This window comes from Bos taurus, chromosome 1 (genome assembly GCF_002263795.3).
Source record: "Bos taurus isolate L1 Dominette 01449 registration number 42190680 breed Hereford chromosome 1, ARS-UCD2.0, whole genome shotgun sequence".
Lineage (NCBI taxonomy): Eukaryota > Metazoa > Chordata > Mammalia > Artiodactyla > Bovidae > Bos > Bos taurus.
The window spans coordinates 44793869-44820665 of record NC_037328.1 but is presented as its reverse complement, the minus strand read 5'-3'; the positions used below and the strand labels follow the sequence as shown (position 1 = coordinate 44820665).

Sequence of the window (26797 nt, the reverse complement as noted above, 5' to 3'; positions counted from 1 at the left end):
ACTTAAAGTTCAGACTGTCGAGTCTTGATGATCATATACCAAAAAAAAAAAAAAATAGAATTTCTATGAACAATAATCACTAACTTACCGGGTGACAAAGGCATAAATTGCTCCAGTGATGATAATGGCTATTGCATAATGCCAGCAAAAGCATATGGTGAGAAACATAATGTTGTTATGATCCATTAAATCCCAAGGAGGGTTTCCGTTGATGGGATAAAGGACAAACGCCATCTGTAATTTAAAAGAAGAAGTGAACATTAAAGCATTACTGCCATATTCCCAAAGATGGTGCAATTCAAAATGCTTTGTTTCAAGATTAATGGTGACAGATAACTCCCATTATCTGAGATGCTACAGATAAGAAACTGCTATCTGTTTTACTAAGATAGACAATATCTACTAAATCATATTTTTGCAAAAATGTTTAGGATATTTACAGATCAATTTTCAAAATATGACTAGTAGTCATCTCTGTAGATTGGTAGACTTTCAGAGAATTTGGTAGGATTCTAAGTTGCTCGGTTTCACTCTATTATTTCAAAATCAGAGTTTTTTTTTTTAAGTTTTTGAAATAAACAAAGCCCATGGGTAACATTATATTTATACTTAAAGTTTGTCTCCTAAGATCAGGAGCGAGACAGGGTGTTTGGTTTTACCATTTCTGTTCAACACTGTACTAGAAATTCTAGCCAGAGCAACTAGTCAAGAAAAATAGATAAAGGGCATCCACACTGCAAAGGCAGAAGTAAAACTATCTATATTCACAAATAAAATGATCGTATGTACAGAAAATTCTAAAGAATCCACAAAAAGCCTATTCGAGCTAATAAATGAATTTAGCAAACTTGCAGGATACAAAAGCAACACTCAAAACATGTAATGGACAATTCAAAAAAGTAAATTAGGGAAACAACTCCACTTATAAAAACACTGAAAAGAATAAAATATTTAGGAATAAATTTAATCAAGGAGGTTCAAGTCTTGTACCTTGCAAAACTATAAAATATTGTCAAAAGAGATCAAAGATCTAAATAAATGAAAGTATACCTCATGTTCATGAACTGGAGCATTTAATATTGTGAAGACAGCAATAGCACCCAAAGCGCGCCACAGATTCACTACCATCCCTATCAAAATCCCAATGGTCTTTTTTTTGCAGAAATGGAAATCTGATTCTAAAATTTATGTGGTATTGCAAGGGACCCTGAATAGCCCAAACAGCCTTGAAAAAGCAAAGCAAAGTTGTAAGTCTTACACTTAGTGATTTCAAAACTTATGACAAAAACTACAATAATGAAAACATTGTGGTACTAACATAATGGTAGACATACAGATCAATGAAATAAAATTGTGAGTCCAGAAATAAGACCATAAGCCTGAAATAAATTGGTTTTTGACAAGAGTGCCAAGGCCATTCAATGGGGAAGTTAAAGTCTTTTCAACAACCGGTGCTGGGACAAATGAATATATACATGCAAAAAAAAAAAAAAAAAATTATTTACCCTTATTTTACACCATATATAAAAGTTAACTCAAAATGAGTCAAAAACCTAAATATGAGAACTAAAATCATAACTGCTAGAAGAAAACATAAGGAAAAAGTTTCATGTCCTGGGTTTTAGTGATGATTTCTTATACACGACACCAAGACACATTAAAATTAAGAATTTTTGTACATCAAAGGACAGTATCAAGAAAATAAAAAGAAAATCCTCTGCATAGGAGAAAATCCTTGCAAATCACGTATCTAATAAGGAATTGGTATCTAGTTCTAACTGTTGCTTCTTGACCTGCATACACATTTCTCAGGAGGCAGGTAAGGTGGTCTGGTATCCCCATCTGTTTAAAAATTTTCCACAACCAACCACAACAAACACAGTCAAAGGTTTTGGCACAGTCAATAAAGCAGAAGTAGATGATTTTCTGAAACTCTATTGCTTTTTCCATGATCCAATAGATGTTGGCAACTTGAACTCTGGTTCTTCTGCCTTTTCTAAATCCTGCTTGAACATCTGGAAGTTCACAGTTCATGTACTATTGAAGCCTGGCATGGAGAATTTTGAACATTCCTTTGCTAGTGTGTGAGATGAGTGCAACTGTGTGGTAGTTTGAACATTCTTTCACATTGCCTTTCTTTGTGATTGGAATGAAAACTGACCTTTTCCAGCCCTGTGCCCACTGCTGAGTTTTCCAGATTTGCTGGCATACTGAGTGTGGCACTTTCACAGCATCATCTTTTAGGATCTGAAATAGCTCAACTGGAATTCTATCACCTCCACTAGCTTTGTTTCTGGTGATGCTTCCTAAGGTCCACTTGACTTCCCATTCCAGGATGTCTGGCTCTAGGTGAGTGATCACACCACTATGGTTATTTGGGTCATAAAGATCTTTTTTGTACAGTTCTTCTGTGTATTCTTGCCACCTCTTCTTAATCTCTTATGCTTCTGTTAAGTCCATACCATTTCTGTCCTTTATTGCGCTCATCTTGAAATGTTCCCTTGGTATCTCTAATTTTCTTGAAGAGATCTCTAGTCTTTCCCATTCTATTGTTTTCCTCTAATTCATTACACTGATCACTGAGGAAGACTTTCTTATGTCTCCTTGCTATTCTTTGGAACCCTGCATTCAAATGGGTATATCTTTCCTTTTCTCTTTTGCCTTTAGCTTCTCTTCTTTTCTCAGCTATTTCTAAGGCCTCCTCAGACAACCATTTTGCCTTTTTGCATTTCTTCTTGGGGATGGTCTTGATCACTGCCTCCTGTACAATGTCACGAGCCTCCATCCATAGTCCATCAGGCACTCTGTCTATCAGATCTAATCTTTTGAATCTATTTGTCACTTCCACTATAATCATAAGGGATTTGATTTCTGTCATACCTGAATGGTCTAGTGGTTTCCCCTACTTTCTTCAATTTAAGTCTGAATTTGGCAGTAAGGAGTTCGTGATCTAAGCCACAGTCAGCTCCCATCTTGTTTTTGCTGACTGCATAGAGCTTCTCTATTTGGCTGCAAAGAATATAATCAATCTGATTTTGGTATTGACCATCTGGCGATGTCCATGGGTAGAGCCTTATCTTGTGTTGTTGGAAGAGGGTGTTTGCTATGATCAGTGCATTCTCTTGGCAAAACTCTGTTAGCTTTTGCTCTGCTTCATTTTGTACTCCACGGTCAAATTTTCCTGTTACTCCAGGCAGCTCTTGACCTTCTACTTTTGCACTCTAGTCCCCCATAATGAAGAGGACATTTTGTATGGAGAAGTAGTGGGAGAAAAAAATTGTGAAAAGCAAATAACAATGTAATTTTATTAGCTTGAGATAGAGTTTGGGAAATAAACATTCAAAGCAACCAAACATGGAAGCATAATAAATTCACCTAAGTCCCTGAAACATTTTCATTTCAGAAGAATCCAGCACAGAGGGGACGAGGGACATGTACCATGGCTAAAGCTTCCTATCCTGCAAGTATGTTTGCTTGTATTGGTATCAAATATTCATTTTTCTCTAAGTCTCAAATGTCATTTAGTCTGACCACCCAGTAAAGAAAAATACTAGTCTGGACATAATGATGGATAGAAAGTTTTAAAAATAATCTCAAATTTATACCCTCAAAATTTAATCTCATATATCTTCTTTAGAAAAGCTCTTGGGGAAATATGAAAACATTATTACTCTGCCAAAAGGGACAACATTAAGCCAACCTATGCTCAGTTGCAAAAGTTCACAGCTTCTTCCCTCAGATATTTAATTAATTAATCATTAATTTTTAATGGAACACTAGTTTCATCAGTTCTGCTCTTAATTGTATTATTACTTTATTCAACTATCTTTGGGTTTCCCCCATTTATCTTAGTTTCTTTATTTGAATATTTAGCTCTTTAAGAAATTGGATTGCATAAACATGTGGATAATCTTCAGCCCAAAAGATGGCATACATTTTCTTCTCAAATATATATTTACTACCACTGACATTGGGCTGCATCCTGAAAAAGTCTTGACACATTTCAAAGGGAACACATACAAAGGAATTGAAAACAAATAATAAAAAGAATATTTTTGGAAATTGAAAAGAATGTTTCTGAATAACTCATAAATTAAAGAGGAAAACACATAGAAAATGCAACATTCAAAATCACCCAAGGTGAAAGCTACCACATACAAAATCTCATGCTGCCTGCCAAGTCGCTTCAGTCATGTCCGACTCTGTGCGACCCCACGGACTGCAGCCTACCAGGCTTCTCCATCCATGGGATTCTCCAGGCAGTAACACTGGAGTGGGTTGCCATTTCCTTCTCCAATACATGAAAGTGGAAAGTGAAAGTGAAGTCACTCAGTCGTGTCTGACTCTTAGCGATGCCATGGACTGCAGCCTACCAGGCTCCTCCACCCGTGGGATTTCAGAGGCAACAGTACTTGAGTGGGGTGCCATTGCCTTCTTCCACAAAATCTCATAGGAAGTAGTTATACTAGTGTATAGGACGAATTCTACAGTCTTAGGAATATTTATATAAAAATAAGAAAAATTAAATATAAGTGAATATTCAACTCAAAAAAACTAAAAATAGAGGAGAAGAATATAGCCTCATGACATTAAAGAAAACTGAAAATTAGGAGAAACTGACAAATCCATAAATATAACATAAAATGATCAACTGGATGGAAAGCAATTAGAAATAGAAAATATTTAGAAACATTTAATTAAAAAGAGTCAAAGAGATCCCCCCAGAAGATGGCGGAGGAGTAGGACGGGGAGAACACTTTCTCCCCCACAAATTCATCAAAAGAACATTTAAACACTGAGTAAATTCCACAAAACAACTTCTGAATACCGGCAGAGGACATCAGGCACCCAGAAAAGCAACCCAAGTCTTCGAAAGGAGATTGCGAGCCCTATGGTAACTCCCCCAGCAGAGAAGCAGCGCAGATGCCTGCACACGCCACTAGCAAGTGGGGGCTGGGCTGGGCAGGGAGGCGCGGAGCGGGCTGCATGGCTTACAGTAAAGGTCTGGCCTGAATACCCTGAGCGCTATCTGAGTGAAATAATTTGGGCTAGCAAACCAGACTGTGGGATATCTACCACGCGAAAAGCCAGCCCTAACCTAAGACACTGCCAGGCCTGCACACGGAACAAAGGACTGAACAGAGATAGCCGGCTGCAGACCATCCCCCTCCAGTGACAGGCAGCCAGAGCCGGAAGGGGGCAATCGCAGCCCCAGAGAAACATTATCTATAAAACTAAGCAGGCTTCTTTGCTAACTAAAACTTCTTGGGGGTCTGGACGGTCAACATCTGCCTGAGAAGGTGCGCCGGTTGTACACCTAGATAACCGAGCAGCAGGGAGGTGATAATTCGCAGCAATTGCGCTCACCAAACACCTCATCACCTGAGCTGCTCGGACCTGGGAAGGGCACAAAACGCAGGCCCAACCGAGTCTGCGCCTCTGAGGACTACCCGAGTGCCTGAACCTGAGCTGCTTGGACCTGGGAGGTGCAGGCAGCCCAGGGCCGGGCACGGATGGTTCCTGGCGGAGCAACCTAGAGCCTGAGCAGTGTGGGCAGGGAGGCTACACTCGCAGTGAGCGGGGGCTGGCCCAGTGTGGCTGAGGCACTGCGAGCACACGCCAGTGTTATTTGTTTGCAGCATCCCTCCCTCCCTCCCCACAGTGCGACTGAACAAGTGAGCCTAAAAAAAAAAAGTGTCCTCCACCATCCCCTTTGTGTCAGGGCGGAAACCAGACACTGAAGAGACCAGCAAACAGAAGGAGCTATAACAGAGGGAACCGCCTTGGAAGCTACAGGCAATAGATTAAAACCCTGTGGTTAGTACCAACTACATAGGAAGGGGCCTATAGATCTTGAGAAATATAAGTTGGACCAAGGAACTAGCTGAAAATGAACTGAACCCACAAAACTCACAACAAAACCAGAGAAAGTCCTAGATATACTTTTACTATTTTTACGATCATTCTTTCTTTTTTTTTTAATTTTTAAAAAAAATTTTAAGTCCTGTATTATTTCTTTAATTTTCACTTTTATAACCTATTACTTTGCAAAAAAAAAAGACCCATTTTTTTTACAAAGCAAACTTCATATATATAAATTTTATCATTTTTTTGACCTTGTTTTGTTTGTTTGTTTCTTTTTGTTTTTGTTTTTCTTCTTTTCTTTAACATTGTATTTTTGAAATTCCAAACTCTACCCTAGATTTTTAATTTTAGCTTTTTGGTATTTGTTATCAATTTTGTACCTATAGTTTTTTTTTATATAATTTCTGTGACTTTTTTTTTTCTTTTCTCTGTTTCTTTCTCTTCTTCTTTTATATAACATTGTATATCTGAAATCCCAAACTGTACTCTAGATTTTTAATTTATGTTTTTTGGTATTTGTTATCAATTTTGTACATGTATTTTCTTTATAATTTTTACGACTTTGTTTTGTTTGTTTTTTTTTTCTCTTTCTTTTTCTTCTTCTCTTTTTTAACATTTTATTTTTGAAATTCCAAACTCTACTCTAGATTTTTAACTTTTGCTTTTTGGTATTAGTTATCAATTTTGTACCTATATTTTCTTTATAATTTTCGCGACCTTGTTTGTTTTTGTTTGTTCATTTTCTCTCTCTTTCTTTCCCTTCTTCTTTCCTTTAACATCATATTTTTGAAATTCCAAACTCTACTCTAGATTTTTAATTTTTGCTTTTATGTATTTGTTACCAATTTTGTACCTTTAAGAACCCAATCTTCAGTACCCATTTTTCACTAGGGAGCGAGATTACTGGCTTGACTGCTCTCCCTCCCTTTGAACTCTCCTTTTTCTCCACCAGGTCGCCTGTGTCTCCTCCCTAACCCCTCTCCACTCTACCCAACTCTGTGAATTTCTGTGTGCTCCAGACGGTGGAGAACACTTAGGGAACTGATTACTGGCTGAATCTGTCTCCCTCCTTTTCATTCCCCCCTTTTATCCTCCTGGCCACCTCTGTCTCCTTCCTCCTTCTTCTCTTCTCTGTATAACTCCGTGAACATCTCTGAGTGGTCCAGTTGTACAGTGCACATAAGGAAGTGATTACTGGCTAGCCCACTCTCTCCTCTATTGATTCCACCTCATCTCATTCGGGTCACCTCTAACTCCCTCCTCCCTCTTCTCTTCTCCATGTAACGCTGGGAATCTCTCTGGGTGACCCTCATGGTAGAGAAACTTTTCATCTTTAATGTAGATGTTTTATCAATGGTGCTATATAGAAGGAGAAATTTTGAAACTACTGTAAAAATAAGACCGATAACTGGAAGCAGGAGGCTTAAGTCCAAACCCTGACTCCAGGGAACTCCTGACTCCAAGGAACATTAATTGACAGGCGCTCATCAACGCCTCCATACCTACACTGAAACCAAGCACCACACAAGGGCCAACAAGTTCCAGGGCAAGACATACCAAGCAAATTCTCCAGCAACAAAGGAACACAGCCCTGAGCTCCAAGATATAGGCTACCTAAAGTCACACCAAAACCACAGACATCCCATAACTCATTACTGGACACTTAATTGCACTCCAGAGAAAAGAAATACAGCTCCACCCACCAGAACACCATCACAAGCTTCCCTAACCAAGAAACCTTGACAAGCCACCTGTACAAACCCACACACAGCCAGGAAACACCACAATAAAGAGAACTCCACAAACTGCCAGAATACAGAAAGGACACCCCAAACTCAGCAATTTAAACAAGATGAAGAGACAGAGGAATACCCAGCAGATAAAGGAACAGGATAAATGCCCAGCAAACCAAACAAAAGAGGAAGAGATAGGGAATCTACCTGATAAAGAATTCCTAATAATGATAGTGAAATTGATCCAAAATCTTGAAATCAAAATGGAATCACAGATAAATAGCCTGGAGACAAGGATTGAGAGGATGCAAGAAAGGTTTAACAAGGACCTAGAAGAAATAAAAAAGAGTCAATACATAATGAATAATGCAATAAATAAAATTAAAAACACTCTGGAGGCAACAAATAGTAGAATAACAGAGGCAGAAGATAGGATTAGTGAATTAGAAGATAGAATGGTAGAAATAAATGAATCAGAGAGGATAAAAGAAAAATGAATTTAAAGAAATGAGGACAATCTCAGAGACCTCCAGGACAATATTAAATGCTACAACATTCGAATCATAGGGGTCCCAGAAGAAGAAGACAAAAAGAAAGACCATGAGAAAATACTTGAGGAGATAATAGTTGAAAACTTCCCTAAAATGGGGAAGGAAATAATCACTCAAGTCCAAGAAACACAGAGAGTCCCAAACAGGATAAACGCAAGGCAAAACACCCCAAGACACATATTAATCAAATTAACAAAGATCAAACACAAAGAACAAATATTAAAAGCAGCAAGGGAAAAACAACAAATAACACACAAGGGAATTCCCATAAGGATAACAGCTGATCTTTCAATAGAAACTCTTCAAGCCAGGAGGGAATGGCAAGACATACTTAAAATGATGAAAGAAAATAACCTACAGCCCAGATTATTGTACCCAGCAAGGATCTCATTCAAATATGAAGGAGAAATCAAAAGCTTTTCAGACAAGCAAAAGCTGAGAGAATTCTGCACCACCAAACTAGCTCTCCAACAAATACTAAAGGATATTCTCTAGACAGGAAACACAAAAATGGTGTATAAATTCAAACCCAAAACAATAAAGTAAATGGCAACAGGATCATACTTATCCGTAATTACCTTAAATGTAAATGGGTTGAATGCCCCAACCAAAAGACAAAGACTGGCTGAATGGATACAAAAACAAGACCCCTATATATGTTGTCTACAAGACACCCACTTCAAAACAGGGGACACATACAGACTGAAAGTGAAGGGCTGGAAAAAGATTTTCCACGCAGATAGGGACCAAAAGAAAGCAAGAGTAGCAATACTCATATCAGATAAAATAGACTTTAAAACAAAGGCTGTGAAAAGAGACAAAGATGGTCACTACATAATGATCAAAGGATCAATCCAAGAAGAAGATATAACAATTATAAATATATATGCACTCAACACGGGAGCACCACAATATGTAAGACAAATGCTAACAAGTATGAAAGGAGAAATTAACAATAACACAATAATAGTGGGAGACTTTAATACCCCACTCACACCTATGGATAGATCAACTAAACAGAAAATTAACAAGGAAACACAAATTTTAAATGATACAATAGACCAGTTAGACCTAATTGATATCTATAGGACATTTCATCCCAAAACAATGAATTTCACCTTTTTCTCAAGTGCACATGGAACCTTCTCCAGGATAGATCACATCCTGGGCCATAAATTTAGCCTTGGTAAATTCAAAAAAATAGAAATCATTCCAAGCATCTTTTCTGACCACAATGCAGTAAGATTAGATCTCAATTACAGGAGAAAAACTATTAAAAATTCCAACATATGGAGGCTGAACAACACGCTGCTGAATAACCAACAAATCACAGAAGAAATCAAAAAAGAAATCAAAATTTGCATAGAAACGAATGAAAATGAAAACACAACAACCCAAAATCTGTGGGACACTGTAAAAGCAGTCCTAAGGGGAAAGTTCATAGCAATACAGGCATACCTCAAGAAACAAGAAAAAAGTCAAATAAATAACCTAACTCTACACCTAAAGCAACTAGAAAAGGAAGAAATGAAGAACCCCAGGGTTAGTAGAAGGAAAGAAATCTTAAAAATTAGGGCAGAAATAAATGCAAAAGAAACAAAAGAGACCATAGCAAAATTCAACAAAGCCAAAAGCTGGTTCTTTGAAAGGATAAATAAAATTGACAAACCATTAGCCAGACTCATCAAGAAACAAAGGGAGAAAAATCAAGTCAATAAAATTAGAAATGAAAATGGAGAGATCACAACAGACAACACAGAAATACAAAGGATCATAAGAGACTACTATCAACAATTATATGCCAATAAAATGGACAACGTGGAAGAAATGGACAAATTCTTAGAAAAGTACAACTTTCCAAAACTGGACCAGGAAGAAATAGAAAATCTTAACAGACCCATCACAAGCACGGAAATTGAAACTGTAATCAAAAATCTTCCAGCAAACAAAAGCCCAGGTCCAGACGGCTTCACAGCTGAATTCTACCAAAAATTTAGAGAAGAGCTAACACCTATCCTACTCAAACTCTTCCAGAAAATTGCAGAAGAAGGTAAACTTCCAAACTCATTCTATGAGGCCACCATCACCCTAATACCAAAACCTGACAAAGATCCCACAAAAAAAGAAAACTACAGGCCAATATCACTGATGAACACAGATGCAAAAATCCTTAACAAAATTCTAGCAATCAGAATCCAACAACACATTAAAAAGATCATACACCATGACCAAGTGGGCTTTATCCCAGGGATGCAAGGATTCTTCAATATCCACAAATCAATCAATGTAATACACCACATTAACAAATTGAAAAATAAAAACCATATGATTATCTCAATAGATGCAGAGAAAGCCTTTGACAAAATTCAACATCCATTTATGATAAAAACTCTCCAGAAAGCAGGAATAGAGGGAACATACCTCAACATAATAAAAGTTATATATGACAAACCCACAGCAAACATTATCCTCAATGGTGAAAAATTGAAAGCATTTCCTCTGAAGTCAGGAACAAGACAAGGGTGCCCACTTTCACCATTACTATTTAACATAGTTTTGGAAGTTCTGGCCACAGCAATCAGAGCAGAAAAAGAAATAAAAGGAATCCAAATTGGAAAAGAAGAAGTAAAACTCTCCCTGTTTGCAGATGACATGATCCTCTACATAGAAAACCCTAAAGACTCCACCAGAAAATTACTAGAACTAATCAATGATTATAGTAAAGTTGCAGGATACAAAATCAACACACAGAAATCCCTTGCATTCCTATACACTAATAATGAGAAAACAGAAAGAGAAATTAAGGAAACAATTCCATTCACCATTGCAATGGAAAGAATAAAATACTTAGGAATATATCTACCTAAAGAAACTAAAGACCTATACATAGAAAACTATAAAACTATAAAACACTGGTGAAAGAAATCAAAGAGGACACTAATAGATGTAGAAATATACCTTGTTCATGGATTGGAAGAATCAATATAGTGAAAATGAGTATACTACCCAAAGCAATTTATAGATTCAATGCAATCCCTATCAAGCTACCAATGGTATTCTTCACAGAGCTAGAACAAATAATTTCACAATTTGTATGGAAATACAAAAAACCTCGACTAGCCAAAACGATCTTGAGAAAGAAGAATGGAACTGGAGGAATCAACCTACCTGACTTCAGGCTCTACTACAAAGCCACAGTTATCAAGACAGTATGGTACTGGCACAAAGACAGAAATATAGATCAATGGAACAAAATAGAAAGCCCAGAGATAAATCCACGCACCTATGGACACCTTATCTTTGACAAAGGAGGCAAGAATATACAATGGATTAAAGACAATCTCTTTAACAAGTGGTGCTGGGAAATCTGGTCAACCACTTGTAAAAGAATGAAACTAGAACACTTCCTAACACCATACATAAAAATAAACTCAAAATGGATTAAAGATCTCAATGTAAGACCAGAAACTATAAAACTCCTAGAGGAGAACACAGGCAAAACACTCTCTGACATACATCACAGCAGGATCCTCTATGACCCATCTCCCAGAATATTGGAAATAAAAGCAAAAATAAACAAATGGGACCTAATTAAACTTAAAAGCTTCTGCACAACAAAGGAAACTATTAGCAAGGTGAAAAGACAGCCTTCAGAATGGGAGAAAATAATATCAAATGAAGCAACGGACAAACAACTAATCTCAAAAATATACAAGCAACTCCTAACGTTCAACTCCAGAAAAATAAATGACCCAATCAAAAAATGGGCCAAAGAACTAAAGAGACATTTCTCCAAAGAAGACATACAGATGGCTAACAAACACATGAAAAGATGCTCAACATCACTCATTATCAGAGAAATGCAAATCAAAACCACTATGAGGTACCATTTCACGCTAGTCAGAATGGCTGCAATCCAAAAGTCTACAAGCAATAAATGCTAGAAAGGGTGTGAAGAAAAGGGAACCTTCTTACACTGTTGGTGGGAATGCAAACTAGTACAGCCACTATGGAGAAAAGCGTGGAGATTCCTTAAGAATCTGGAAATAGAAGTGTCTTATGATCCAGCAATCCCACTGCTGGGCATACACACTGAGGAAACCAGAAGGGAAAGAGACACGTGTACCCCAATGTTCATCACAGCACTGTTTATAATAGCCAGGACATGGAAGCAACCTGGATGTCCATCAGCAGATGAATGGATAAGAAAGCTGTGGTACATATACACAATGGAGTATTACTCAGCCATTAAAAAGAACACATTTGAATCAGTTCTAATGAGGTGGATGAAACTGGAGACTATTATACAGAGTGAAGTAAGCCAGAAAGAAAAACACCAATACAGTATACTAATGCATATATATGGAATTTAGAAAGATGGTAACAATAACCCTGTGTACGAGACAGCAAAAGAGACACTGATGTATAGAACAGTCTTTTGGACTCCGTGGGAGAGGGAGAGGGTGGGAAGATTTGGAAGAATGGCATTGAAACATGTATAATATCATGTATGAAACTAGTCGCCAGTCCAGGTTCGATGCACGATACTGGATGCTTGCGGCTGGTGCACTGGGACAACCCAGAGGGATGGTATGGGGAGGGAGGAGGGAGGAGGGTTCAGGATGGGGAACGCATGTATACATGTGGCGGATTCATTTCGATATTTGGCAAAACTAATACAATATTGTAAAGTTTAAAAATAAAAATTTAAAAAAATAAAATAAAAAGAGTCGAAGAGCTTGACTTTACCTCTACATCCAGAGAAATCTCTAATTTCCTTTTAGTTCCCCTGGAGCCAAATAACCAACCATCATGCCTACCCCAGACTTGGAGTCCACAGAGCTACAGCCCAGCTCTGCTCAGTCTGGGAATGTCTAGTCTCGTCTATTTTTATTCTATTCACTGGGGGCTTGCCCTATTTTTGTTTGTGGTGTTTAATTTGCAACTGTGTATTTTTAAACTCTCTTACTTTCATTTACTTTTCTATTCTTTTAATTTACTTTTTATTTTATAGGTATTTTTGATAGTTTATGTGTCATTGTTACATATTTGAAGCAGAGGCAATACACTGAGGCATAAACTCACTGTGTCATCTTGATCTGAAATTATCACTATTAAGTTGTTTAATTTTATTTTTAGTTTTGAATCAGCAATACCAGAACACAGTAAAATATTCCAATCAAGAGATATAGAATGCATAATCACATCTTACATGCCATTCTATTTAGCTTGCCAACTGATGGTAAATAATCTCACAATACAACATCTATATACCAAATGGTTAAATTCACTGATTATCAAATTATACCATGATAAGGTATTTGTTATTTTTTCCAAATCATTTTACCTTCAAAAAACCCCTGAATCTCAGACCCTATTTACTAGCCTGTGCTCCAACAACCTTTCTACTCCCCCACAAGCTTAAATATCACATCTTTCCTAGCCCCCGTTTGACCATGATGTTTCTCTGAGTCTACCAGGGCTTTCTTATCAATCTTCACTGAAATGCAAATCCCTGGAAGAACCTCATCATCCCAAATCCCTGCACTTTAGTGACTAAAAACCTCCTCTAAGAAATCTTCTGTGATTAAACCACATTCACCTTTTATTCCAGACTTTCCTTATATTCATGAATGTATGTTCAGACAGAGGATGAGACGGTTGGATGGCGTCACCAACTCAATGGATATGAATTTGAGTAAACTCCAGGAGTTGATGATGGACAGGGAGGCCTGGTGTGCTGTAGTCCATGGGGTCACAAAGAGTCGGACATGACTGACCGAACTGAACTGAACTGATAAAGTATATGTTCACTGATTGGAATATATGTTTTCAACAACACTCCAAGGTTAGGGAGTCAACAATAAAAGTGCCTGGGATTTGGAGTCAGACAGACCCACATTTAGATCCTAGTTCCACTACTGTGTGATCCTGAGTAAGTAACCTGCTCTCTCTGAGTCTCTTTATCAGTTAGTTGGGGATGATAATATCTAACTTCCAAGTTGTCGTGAAGACAAAATGAAAATGAAACAATGTGTATGTAAAAGTCATGTCCAGGGGCCGGCACATACTTATTCCTCAATAGATAATAATTCCCTTCCTTTCCTGCCTTCCTTATGTTTCTCGAGCTTATTACCCATTAGGCTTTAAGTGACTTTAGCATCGGGAACTGCTTCCAGCTAAGCACCAGCTCAGAGTTCCTACAAATGGATATTCAGGTGTGTGATGAAGGTGTACACCTCCCACCTCCTTCCCTGCTGCTCTGCCACTATTCTCACCAGGGCTGCTGGGCCCCTCAAAGGCCTGCATTCTCACTACCAGCAGCATATCAGAAGGAAATCTTTGGGTTCCAGGGCACAACACCCACAATCAAAGAGAGAAGGTCATCAGTGCAGACACCAGGCACATTCACTGGAGGCCCCAACTCACCTGCCAGAACCAACTTCCCTGAAGCAGGAAAAGGCTTGTCCGCAGAAGTTCCACAGTTATCTTGGCCTGTATGAAGAGCTCCATGAAGGTAATCAGGGCTGTCAAACAGATGGCCAAGAACAGAAGATTGTGCACAAAGATGTCCAGCACTTCCCGGCCATGAGTGTGATTGTAGAAAACAAAAGCTGTTGGAGGCAGAAAAAATAGTTTGTCTTTCTCAATGAAACTACTGTTCCTCCCCCATCTCCACACAGCTTTACATTAAGCACACACATTTGTCCAAAATATAAGGTGCCCACTGCTTCCATTAATAATGGAAATCTCTAGCATTTTTGGAGTCATCACTATACCTGTTTACAATGTAATCTTTGAAATCTCCTTTTCCCTTCCCCAGTCTTTATTCTCTTCTCCAATACATCATGACATTTTCAACTAACTAAATTTCAAACCATATTTTATGCAAAAGGATAAATAATAAGCATGATGAAGGCAGGGGAGCAGGAGTTAGGGCAAGTGGACAGATGAATGAAATAGTCTTTCCTTAAGCAATTTAGTCTACTGGAGGCAGCAAATATAAACACAAATCATAAGAGCGCCCTGCGATGGGTAGGGCAAGGTTCTCTGGAAGCTCCCAAGAAGTAGTAACTAACTATATTTTTAATCCTATGGACAGATAGTGGCTTCAACTTCATCCTTTTCATTCGGATGTATAGGAAAAGATGTTCATTCAAAATATAGTAACATCTGGAGAGTAGCTTCGGTGTGAATGGATACATGCAGATATGTATGGTTGAGTCCCTTTGCTGTCCACCTGAAACTATCAAAGCATTGTTAATCGACTATACTCCAATATAAAATAAAAAGTTTAAAATAATATGATAACATCTGAGATAATGAGAATCATGCTGTTGGTGACTGTTGCCCAACTTTTATCTATCACTTGTTCTCAAAGAGCATTTGGCAAAAGCACTTATCTTTAGATGTAGGAGGCAAGGTGGACATTAGAAATGACTGCCTCTTGATAATTGGGGGCTTTTTAGTTCTATGACCAGTCTACCCCTTACATATAAAATGTTGTGGTTCAGTCACTAAGTCGTATCCAACTCTTCTGTGACCCCATGGACTGCAGCCCACCGGGCTCCTCTTCCATGGGATTATCCAGGCAACAATACTGGAGTGTGTTGCCATTTCCTTCTCCATACATATAAAATAAATGAAAACAAAGCATTAAATACTTGTCATCAGTGTTTTCTTATGCAGTAACAGGGAGGCCAACTGAACAAAAAGTGTTAGGACCTCAATTTTATGTGACTGGATTTTTTGGACTCTGTTTATCATGTAATGGTGGAGTTTCATTATATCAATATTAAAAAGGCTACTTCATAGGTATGGGAACTATTCTGCTTTGAGTGGTCTCTTCTTTGGAGGATATTCATGCTTTACTAACCCCAGAGAAGGAAATGGCAACCCACTTCAATATTCTTGCCTGGGAAATCTCATGGACAGAGAAGCCTGATGGATTTCAGTCCATGGGATCACAAAGAGTTGGACACAACTGAGTGACTAAAAAACAACAACAACAACGCTTCACTACTCTGAGCTCAGTTTGTTGTGTTAAAAATGGAAATAATGATCATCTCCAGGATAAACCTGAGATAAATGAGCATAGCAGGTGGTTCTTTAAGGTAGATGTGAAATTTGAATACGATACCTGAATATTGTGCTTGTCCAGTTTTACTAAATAAGTTAGTAGGGAAGGGAAATCTTTGGCATCCTGTCTAGGACACCTCAATAGCTTACCATGACCCAGACAGCTGGCCTACAGGTCAAGGCTGTACCAGGACACCAAAGGAAAGGTGCCCTTTATTGTTGTAAAGGGCTAGACAAATGTCCAATAATAATGAAAGATAAATGAAAACACTCATACTTACCCTCCACAAATAAGGCATTTAATAGCATTAACTTGCTAAAGGAGGGAGGAAGTGACCTGATGGTGGAACATAAGATGTTTGTCACACCCAGCAGCCCAAAGAAGAGGTATATGGTAAAATGATGCCAGTCTAGGAGTCTGACCCATTGATTCTCTTTGTAGTTGTATAAGATCAAGTGCGGTCCTCCAGGAATAAACTGTCCTGAAAGCATGCCTGCAGAGGGATAAATCACACTTTAAGCCATCTTTCCACAGCTTTACTGAAAACTGAAGATGCAGAAGGATCAGCCTACAGCTTAGCCCAATATATTGTCTTTTTATGGCACTGATTCTTCTTTCTGGGCCATTACCTAACAGCTGAGCACTGGTTCTTTAGACTGGTTTAGAGCTTCAAAGACTGGTTTAGATAATCCCTTTTAGTCAAAGATAGCCAATTCTGTCAAACAGCTATGTCAGATCTTCAAAGCTAATGGACTTAGTTCCACTGAGTTCCCCGATCAGTTACACTGACAGACTAAGTTCCTATTTTAATCTAATGACTAGATAAATCCTGAGTAATTTTGGATTTAGATTTGTGAGACCAATCCTATAGCATCTGATTACTTCCTTCTTACACAGTACGTCTTTGGGTCGGGAGTTGTGCTTGGTTCAGGATTAAAATGCTAGAGTTCAGCTTCTCCCCAATTAAGGATAACCAAATACAACTGAGCAACTGAACCGAACTGTTAGAAAACTAGGCTTGAACTGAATTGCTACATGATCAAGCAATAAAAAACAGAAATACAATTAGAATACGTATTCAGATGTATTTGAATAAAAAATTTGTTTTAGTAATCTCTTGTTTTGATATTCAGTCTTCTCTTTGCATGTGAAAATACACCAAGAAAGCAAACAGAACACAGAAAAGGATCACTCACCGATTAAAGCCATTCCAACTAGTACAATTCCCTCCAACATTTCCATTCGACAGAATAATGCTTTGGGATCGAAGTAGGAAGTCTGCTTCTGGTTTTTGAAGGCATATTTCAGAACACACTTTGTAGTCCACCAAATCCCCAATGTAATTAAGAAGACTCCAGGGAGAACATGGCCTTTGAAATCCCCCATGACTACCAAAATAAGAACATAGAGAAGATGAAGGCATTTCATTTCCAGAACTTGGCCTAAATGTCACTTTTTCTGTAAAGTATACTATCTCTGATAATGGTAGATATATCACTGAGTCAGAGGATCCAGTATTACTGATGACAGTAGTAGACCTATTACAATATCAACAATACCAGCAAATAGAAAAATCCACATTTGTTGAACACTTACCTTTGTCTAGGCACTGTGTCAAGTGGTTTACATGTGATCTCTAACTTAATTTTCACAACATACGCATAAATCAAGGGTTAAATCACATTTTCAATTGGCATACAAGTATAGGAAGTGAAATGACTTACCCAAACCTCACAACTATTGGGGGAAAAAAAAAAAAAAAAAAAACTTCATTGTTTTTAACAGAGAACTGAAAAGATCTTTGAAAAATGATAGTGTGTACTCAACCAACACATTTTAAATATATTTGAAAGAAAGTAACATGAAAGTTTTATCTTTATGTTTAAAACTTGAAGTGATATAAAATTGCCTACAAGAGTTTTTAAATAGGTAATTTCAAAGTATCAAACATCAAGAGTGTGGAAAAGATCATTAGTACTTATCAAATATCTGTGTACTCTTCCACACTTTTCCCAGCCACCTCACCATTTGATCAGAATCACATTTCCAGTTCTGAGCAGTAGACTGTGGCATTTGTCACTTCCAGGGTGAGTCAGTTAAGAATCTACATGCTTCCTTTAACTCACTTTTCCCTGCCTTGGCAACCTGGGCATAGCATATCTACAAGATGGAAGACAATCAAACAGCCTGCATCAGATTTCTACAAGAAACAACCCTTTATTGGGTTAAGTCATTTAAATGTTGAGGTTTAATAGCTTAATCAAGCAGATCCAAAGGGATACGAAGCTAAAACATACTGCAAATTCTGTTCATTCCATTGCTACATGATTGACCAATAAAAATCACACATATCCTCCTTTTTGGTCAGCACTATATAAAACTATTGCACTCATCTAACACGCTAAAAGTAATGCTCAAAATTCTCCAAGCTAGCCTTCAACAGAAAAAGAAACAAGAACTTCCAGATGTTCAAGCTGGGATTAGAAAACGCAGGGGAGAAGGCAATGGCACCCCACTCCAGTACTGTTGCCTGGAAAATCCCATGGATGGAGGAGCCCCTGGTAGGCTGCAGTCCATGGGGTCACTAAGAGTCGGACACAACTGAGCGACTTCACTTTCACTTTCCACTTTCATGCATTGGAGAAGGAAATGGCAACCCACTCCAGTGTTCTTGCCTGGAGAATCCCATGGACAGAGAAGCCTGGTAGGCTGCAGTCCATGGGGTCTCACAGAGTTGGACATGACTGAAGCGACTGAGCAACAGCAGCAGCAGCAGAAAAGGCAGAGGAACCACAGATCAAATTGTCAACATTCGTTGGATCAGAGAAAAAGAAAGAGAATACAAGAAAAACATCTATTTCTGCTTCATTGACTATGCTAAAGCCTTTGACTGTGTGGATCACAATAACCTATGGAAAATTCTGAAAGAGATGGGAATACCAGACCACCTGACCTGCCTCCTAAGAAATCTGTATGCACGATAAGAAGCAACAGTTAGAATTGGACATGAAACAACAGACTGGTTCCAAATCAGGAAAGGAGTATGTCAAGGCTGTATATTGTCACCCTGCTTATTTAATTTATATTCAAAGTATATCATGCAAAATGCTGGGCTGGATGAAGCATAAGCTGGAATGAAGATTCAGTTCAGTTCAGTCACTCAGTTGTGTCCAACTCTCTGTGAGCCCATGGACTGCAGTATGCCAGGCTTCCCTGTCCATCACAAACTTCCAGAGCTTACTCAAACTCATGTCCATTGAGTCAGTGATGTCATCCCCTTCTCCTCCCACCTTCACTCTTTCCCAGGATCAGGGTCTTTTCAAATGAGTCAGTTCTTCCCATCAGGTGGCCAAAGTATTGGAGTTTCAGTTTCAGTATCAGTCCTTCCAATGAATATTCAGGACTGATTTCCTTTAGGATTGACTACTTGGATCTCCTTGCAGTCCAAGAGACTCTCAAGAGTCTTCTCCAACACCACAGTTCAAAAGCATCAATTCTTCAGTGTTCAGCTTTCTTTATAGTCCAACTCTCACATCCATACATGACTTACTGAAAAAACTAAAACTGTGACTAGATGGACTTTTGTTGGCAAAGTAATGTCTCTGCTTTTGAATATGCTATCTAGGTTGGTCATAACTTTCCTTCCAAGGAGCAAGCATCTTTTAATTACATGGCTGCAGTCACCATCTGCAGTGATTTTGGAGCCCCCCAAAATAAACTCTGTCACTGTTTCCATTGTTTCCCCATCTACTTACCATGAAGTGATGGGACCAGATGCCGTGATCTGTTTTCTTAACATTGTTTTAAGCCAACTTTTCACTCTCCTCTTTCACTTTCATCAAGAGGCTCTTTAGTTCTTCTTCACTTTCTGCCATAAGAGTGGTATCAGCTGCATATCTGAGGTTATTGGTATTTCTCCCAGCAAACTTGATTCTAGCTTGTGCTTCATCCAGCCTGGCATTTCTCATGATGTACTCTGCATATAAGTTAAATAAGCAGGGTGACAATATACAGCCTTGACGTACTCCTTTCCCAATTTGGAACCAGTCCATTGCTGGCAAATGCACTGGAACTGGACCAGTCCATGTCCAGTTCTAACTGTTGCTTCTTGACCTGCATACACATTTCTCAGGAGGCAGGTAAGGTGGTCTGGCGTTCCCATCTCTTTCAGAATTTTCCACAGTTCTTTGTGAACCACAGAGTCAAAGGCTTTGGCATAGTCAATAAAGCAGAAATAGATGTTTTTCTGGAACTCTCTTGCTTTTTCCATGATCCAGCAGATGTTGGCAATTTGGTCTCTGGTTCTTCTGCCTTTTCTAAATCCAGCTTGAACATCTGGAAGTTCACAGTTCACCTACTGTTGAAGCCCAGCACAGAGAATTTTGAGCATTACTTTTCTAGTGTAAGATGTGTGCAACTGTGTGGTAGTTTGAACATTCTTTGGCATTGCCTTTCTTTGGGATTGGAATGAAAACTGACCTTTTCCAGTCCTGTGGCCACTGCTGAGTTTTCCAAATTTGCTGGCCTATTGAGTGCAGCACTTTCATAGCATCATTTTTAGGATCTGAAATAGCTCAACTGGAATTCCATCACCTCCACTAGCTTTGTTCATAGTGATGCTTTCTAAGGCCCACTTGACCTCGCATTCCAGGATGTCTGGCTCTAGGTGAGTGATCACACCATTGTGATTATCTGGGTCATAAAGATCTTTTTTGTGTAGTTCTTCTGTGTATTCTTGCCACCTCTTCTTAATATCTTCTGCTTCTGTTAGGTCCATAACATTTCTGTCCTTTATTGAGCCCATCTTTGCATAAAATGTTCCCCTGGTTTCTCCAATTTTCTTTTTTTTTTTTTTTTCCTCCAATTTTCTTAACGAGATCTCTAGTCTTCCCATTCTTTTGTTTTCCTCTATTTCTTTACACTGATCACTGAGGAAGGCTTTCTTATATCTCCTTGCTATTCTTTGGAACCCAGCATTCAAATGGGTATATCTTTCCTTTTCTCCTTTGCCTTTAGCTTCTCTTCTTTTCTCAGCTATTTCTAAGGCCTCCTCAGACAACCATTTTGCCTTTTTGCATTTCTTTTTCTTGGGGATGGTCTTGATCACTCCCTCCTGTACAATGTCATGAGCCTCTGTTCATAATTCTTCAGGCACTCTGTCTATCAGATCTAATCTTTTGAATCTATTTCTCACTTCCACTGTATAATCATAAGGGATTTGATTTCGGTCATACCTGAATGGTCTAGTGGTGTTCCCTACTTTCTTCAATTCAAGTCTGAATTTGGCAATAAGGAGTTCATGATCTGAGCCATAATCAGTCCCCTCCCTGTCTTGTTTTTGCTGACTGTGTATAGTTTCTCTATCTTCAGCCACAAAGAATATAATCAGTCTGAATTCAGTATTGACCATCTGATGATGTCCATGTGTAGAGTCTTCTCTTGTGTTGTTGAAAGAGAGTGTTTGCTATGATCACTGCATTCTCTTGGCAAAACTCTATTAACCTTTGCCCTGATTCATTCTGTACTCCAAGACCAAGTTTGCCTGTTACTCCAGGTATTTCTTGACTTCCTACTTTTTTCCAGGCCCCTGTAATGAAAAGGACATCTCTTTTGGGTGTTAGTTCTAAAAGGTCTTGTAGGTCTACATAGAATCATTCAACTTCTTCAGCATTACTGGTTGGGGAGTAGACTTGGATTACTATGATATTGAATGGTTTGCCTTGGAAACGAACAGAGATCATTCTGTCTTTTTTGAGATCACATCCAGGTACTGCATTTCAGACTCTTTTGTTGACTATGATGGCTACTCCATTTCTTGTAAGGGATTCTTGCTCACAGTAGTAGATATAATGGTCATCTGAGTTAAATTCACCCATTCTGGTCCATTTTAGTTTGCTGATTCCTAGAATGTTGATGTTCACTCTTGCCATCTCCTGTTTGACCACTACCAATTTGCCTTGATTCACGGACCTAACATTCCAGGTTCCTATGCAGACTTTACTTCCATCACCAGTCATATTCACAACTGGGTATTGTTTTTGCTTTGGCTCCATCTCTTCATACTTTCTGGAGTTATTTCTCCATTGATCTCCAGCAGCATATTTGGCACCTACTGTCCTGGGGAGTTCATCTTTCAGTGTCCTATCTTTTTGTCTTTTCATTCTGTTCATGCCGGGAGAAATAATAATATCCTCACATATGCTGATGACACCACTCTTATGGCAGAAAGCAAAAAAGAACCAAAGAGCCTCTTGATGAAAGTGAAAGAGGAGAGTGAAAAACTTTGCCTAAAACTCAAGATTCAAAAACTAAGATCATGGCATTCAGTCCCATCATTTCATAGCAAATAGATGGAGAAACAATGGAAACAGTGAAGGTCTTTATTTTTGGGGGCTCCAAAATCACTGTGGACAATGACTGCAGCCATGAAATTAAAAGATGCTTGCTCCTTGGAGAAAAGCTATGACAAACACAGACAGCATATTAAAATGCAGAGACATTACTTTGCTGACAAAGGTCCATCTAGTCAAAGCTATGGTTTTTCCAGTAGTCATGTATGGATGTGAGAGTTGGACCATAAAGAAAGGTGAGCACCAAAGAATTGATGCTGTTGAACTGTGATGTTGGAGAAGACTCTGGAGAGTCCCTTGGACTGCAAGGAGATCCAACCAGTCCATCCTAAAGGAAATCAGTCCTGAATATTCATTGGAAGGACTGATGCTGAAGCTCCAATACTTTGGCCACCTGATGCAAAGAACTGACTCATTGGGAAAGACCCTGATTCTGGGAAAGATTTAAGACAGGAGGAGAAGGGGATGACAGAGGATGAGATGGCTGGATGGCTTCACTGACTCAATGGACATGAGTTTAAGCAAGCTCCAGGAGTTGGTGAAGGACAGGGAAGCCTGGCATGTTTCAGTCCATGGAGTGGCAAAGGGTCTGACATGATGAGTGACTAAACTGAATTGATTGAAAACCAGGTTTGAACTGTATTGCTACATGATCAAGCAATAAAAAACAAAAATATCCTCCTTTTTTGGTCAGTGCTATAGAAAATCAGAGTCTTCCCTAGTGGCTCAGACAGTAAAGAGTCTGCCTACAAATTGGGATACCTAGGTTTGATCCCTGGGTGGGGAATATCCCCTGGAGAAGGCAACGGCAATCTACTCCAGTATTCTTGCCTGGAAAATCCCATGGATGGAGGAGCTTGGTGGGCCCCAGTCCATGGGGTGGCAAAGGATCAGACACAACTGAGTGACTAACACACTCATAGAAAATCAGTCTTTAGTTATATGAGTTTTGAATTACATGAGCACTCTTTTGTTCAAAGATATTGTATCATCTACAGAATAACAAAGAGAGTGTTCAGAATAACCCCTGTGGATCTTACAGTGGGCCAGTGCAGGAAAACTCACAAAAGGGGATTTCAGGACTCCCTTCAGCTCAACAGAGGTGGGTGATGGACCTCTCAATTCAGGGAAAATCCCTTTGAGTTACTTCCACATCCTTCTGACAGAACTGTGAAGTTTCAAAGATGAACTATGAAGCTCACTCAAACACTAAAAGGCTCTTAAATCTCCAGCTGAGACCCCAGATAGACATTGTAGCAACCCCAGAATCATCCATACCATCCTAGAGACTCTGCCTCAGCGTATCACAAAGTGCCAAATGCAGCTTCTTGTCCAGACTGACTCTAATGAGGGGTGTGACCTGGATGAGGTCCCTTAAGCTCTCTGAGCCTTGGTCCTTAATAAAGAAGGACGTGGCTCCCTGACACCTGGAGTTCCTTCCTGCTCTAACAGATTCACTGATTCATTATCCTAACCACCATCTTTATCACAGTGTTACTGAGTCCTCTTGTATGTCATGGCTTAGACAATCACATGAGATTGAAATATACTTCTATGTGGGATTGAGAAGTACACCTAGACTCTAAATATTTTTAACTTTTCTGAAAAAGAATCTGATATATTCTAAAGGAAGCTTAAATTTTACATTCTTTGGTACAGGGAATCCACTTCCAGGAATTTATCCTAAACATCTAACCAGAAATCAGGAACCAAATTACAAGCAATATACATGTCTGAAATTAATAAAGAGGGGATATATTTACTTTAAAGAAAAAAAAAGGTTGTTTTTAAAACTGAGAAGAGGGGACTTTAGATTCAGATTGACTAGAGATGAATCTTAACTTTACTGTTTAACAGTTCCATGACTTTGGGAAAGTTATTTAACCTCTCAGGGTTTTAGCTTCCCCTCTGTAAAATAAAACAAAGTTTCAACCTTATAAAATTAAAATGAGTTGTTCCAAAGCAAATAACCCACAGTATTATTAAATGAGCTCCGACTATACTCAACATCACAAACTATGAAAGTAAAACCAAATGACAAATTCTACTTGTATACCAATTGCAGAAAAGCAAGAAGCACCTATACAATTCACTTAGCACTCATTCATGTACTGCCTGTAACATTGCTCCTGCTGTTGACTTAGAGAGTTACTAGCGACTGCAATTTGGAGAAGGCAATGGCACCCCACTCCAGTACTCTTGCCTGGAAAATCCCATGGACGGAGGAGCCTGGTAGGCTGCAGTCCATGGGAACGCAAAGAGTCAGACACGACCGAGCGACTTCACTTTCACTTTTCCCTTTCATGCATTGGAGAAGGAAATGGCAACCCACTCCAGTGTTCTTGCCTGGAGAATCCCAGGGACAGGGGAGCCTCGTGGGCTGCCGTCTATGGGGTCGCACAGAGTCGGACACGACTCAAGCGACTTAGCAGCAGCAGCAGCAGCAGCAGCGACTGCAATTAGAGAATAAGCTCCTTGAAAGCAGGAACCATAAATCTACTCTTCCATTCCCCCCTGGACCTGTACAGTGCACTATATACTGGGAAGTTGTAAGTTAAGAGTAAAGAAGTCCTTCCTGTAACACAGGATCACATATTTACTCAACACCACCATTAAACTTGGGGCTTCCCTTGTAGCTCAGTCGGTAAAGGATGTGCCTGCAGTGCAGGAGACCTGTGTTCGATTCCTGGGTTGGGAAGATGCCCTGGAGAAGGAAATCACAACCCACTCCAGTATCCTTGCCTGGAAAAGCTCATGGACAGAGGAGCCTGGTGGGCTGCAGTCCATGGGGTCGCAAAGAGTTGGACACGACTGAGTGACTAACACTAACTAACACCATTAAACTAATTATCTTATTTACCACCCAGTACCAGAAAATAATTTTCCTCCAGTTACCACCATTCACCGGCTTGCTCAAACCCAAAATACGCAGGTCATCCTAGAGTCCATCTATGTCCCTGAAAACTAGTTGATTATCGAGATTTACTGCTTCTGCTTTTCTATGTGAACCCTCTCCTGCCCCAAACTAGGCTGACTTCCCTTAGCCTCTTGAATTTTTCTGCTTGGTGAATCTGCCCTGATGGCCCAGACAGGAGATGCTAATACCTTCTCCAAGTATTGAGTTCTTACTTTACTGAATTCTTTCTGTAATTAGTCACTGGAAGTTGGCCTTCTTCATTAGTCTCTATATTTGTTACTATATTGTGAGTGCCTGTGAGGCAGGCAATTGAGGCCTCTCAGAGGTTAAATGCCTATACCATCCTTATTTATTTTTTTAGGCTTCTGGTACATGGGGAAAAGAGAAAGAAAATTCCAAAACAGGTTACCAAAACTGGCTGCTTTTAAGTGTTTACGTTTCCCTAGTAAATACTTTGAATCCACACATAAAATGTATTGCCTATTTTGGTAATAACATGAAAACTTCTGAATTGTGCAGCTCTAGGCCAAATCCACCTCTATGACCAGCTAACAGATTACCACACCCCCAAAGGCTTGAACATACTAGTGTATCTCAGAACAGCCCCTGGGATGTGATAGGGTGGCAATGAGGAATAGTTGAAAGATTTTGAGATGATTGGAATGGGGTGAGAAATTACTTCTTTTCCTATGTCAGCTTTAGATCTTCTGTATCTGTAGCCTTTTAATCTCAAACACTCTGATGGTTCCAATCTTTCTGTTTAAAAAACCCAAACAAAATGAAGTCAAAGCAGGCTTGCTATATTTGCCTGGCTAAGGGACCCAGCAGACCCAGTTTCTCCCAGCAACAAAAATGGCACTCAATTGATTTCACTTCCATTGCAGAGAGAGAAAACTCACTCAGAACCTCAAACATCACTCAAGTCAACTTCTAGAACACCACCACCTGTATATCAGTCTGTTGTTCCCTGCTTTTGCAACTGCTGGTAAAAACCTAGGAATCCAAGTTTAATTAGATCTCAATCTAAAAAGCAGATATGTTGCCCTTGGAAGGAGAACATGGGGCCCTCCTCCACAAAGCAGAGCATACTTGCCAGGCAGACAGCAGAAACCCCAGGGAAATCACCAGGCTAGCAAACCAGAAGGTCCTTCCTCAGCATCCTTCCTGCTTGATTGCACCACTTGCAATCTCGTGCAGAAGAGGTTCAGGCAGCCCTAAAGTGGTGGGCTTCAAGATTCAATCACTAGCTTCCAGCTGCCAGCCATCCTAATAATTTATACCCTTCTCCATCCAGAAAAAAA

The 26797-nt window shown here is 39.1% G+C and overlaps 1 protein-coding gene across 2 annotated transcripts in view; it reads right to left on the bottom strand.

Moving 5' to 3' along the window:
- LOC529036 (transmembrane protein 45A-like) overlaps nt 1-26797 on the bottom strand; it is a 96626-nt gene that overhangs the window by 27110 nt on the left and 42719 nt on the right. For both annotated transcript variants that reach the window (XM_010801015.4, NM_001105624.2), the window contains 4 exon segments: nt 17426-17617; nt 16510-16722; nt 14579-14763; nt 89-234 (listed from right to left, as the gene is read on the bottom strand). In XM_010801015.4, the coding sequence (XP_010799317.1) occupies nt 89-234; nt 14579-14763; nt 16510-16722; nt 17426-17617 (736 nt within the window).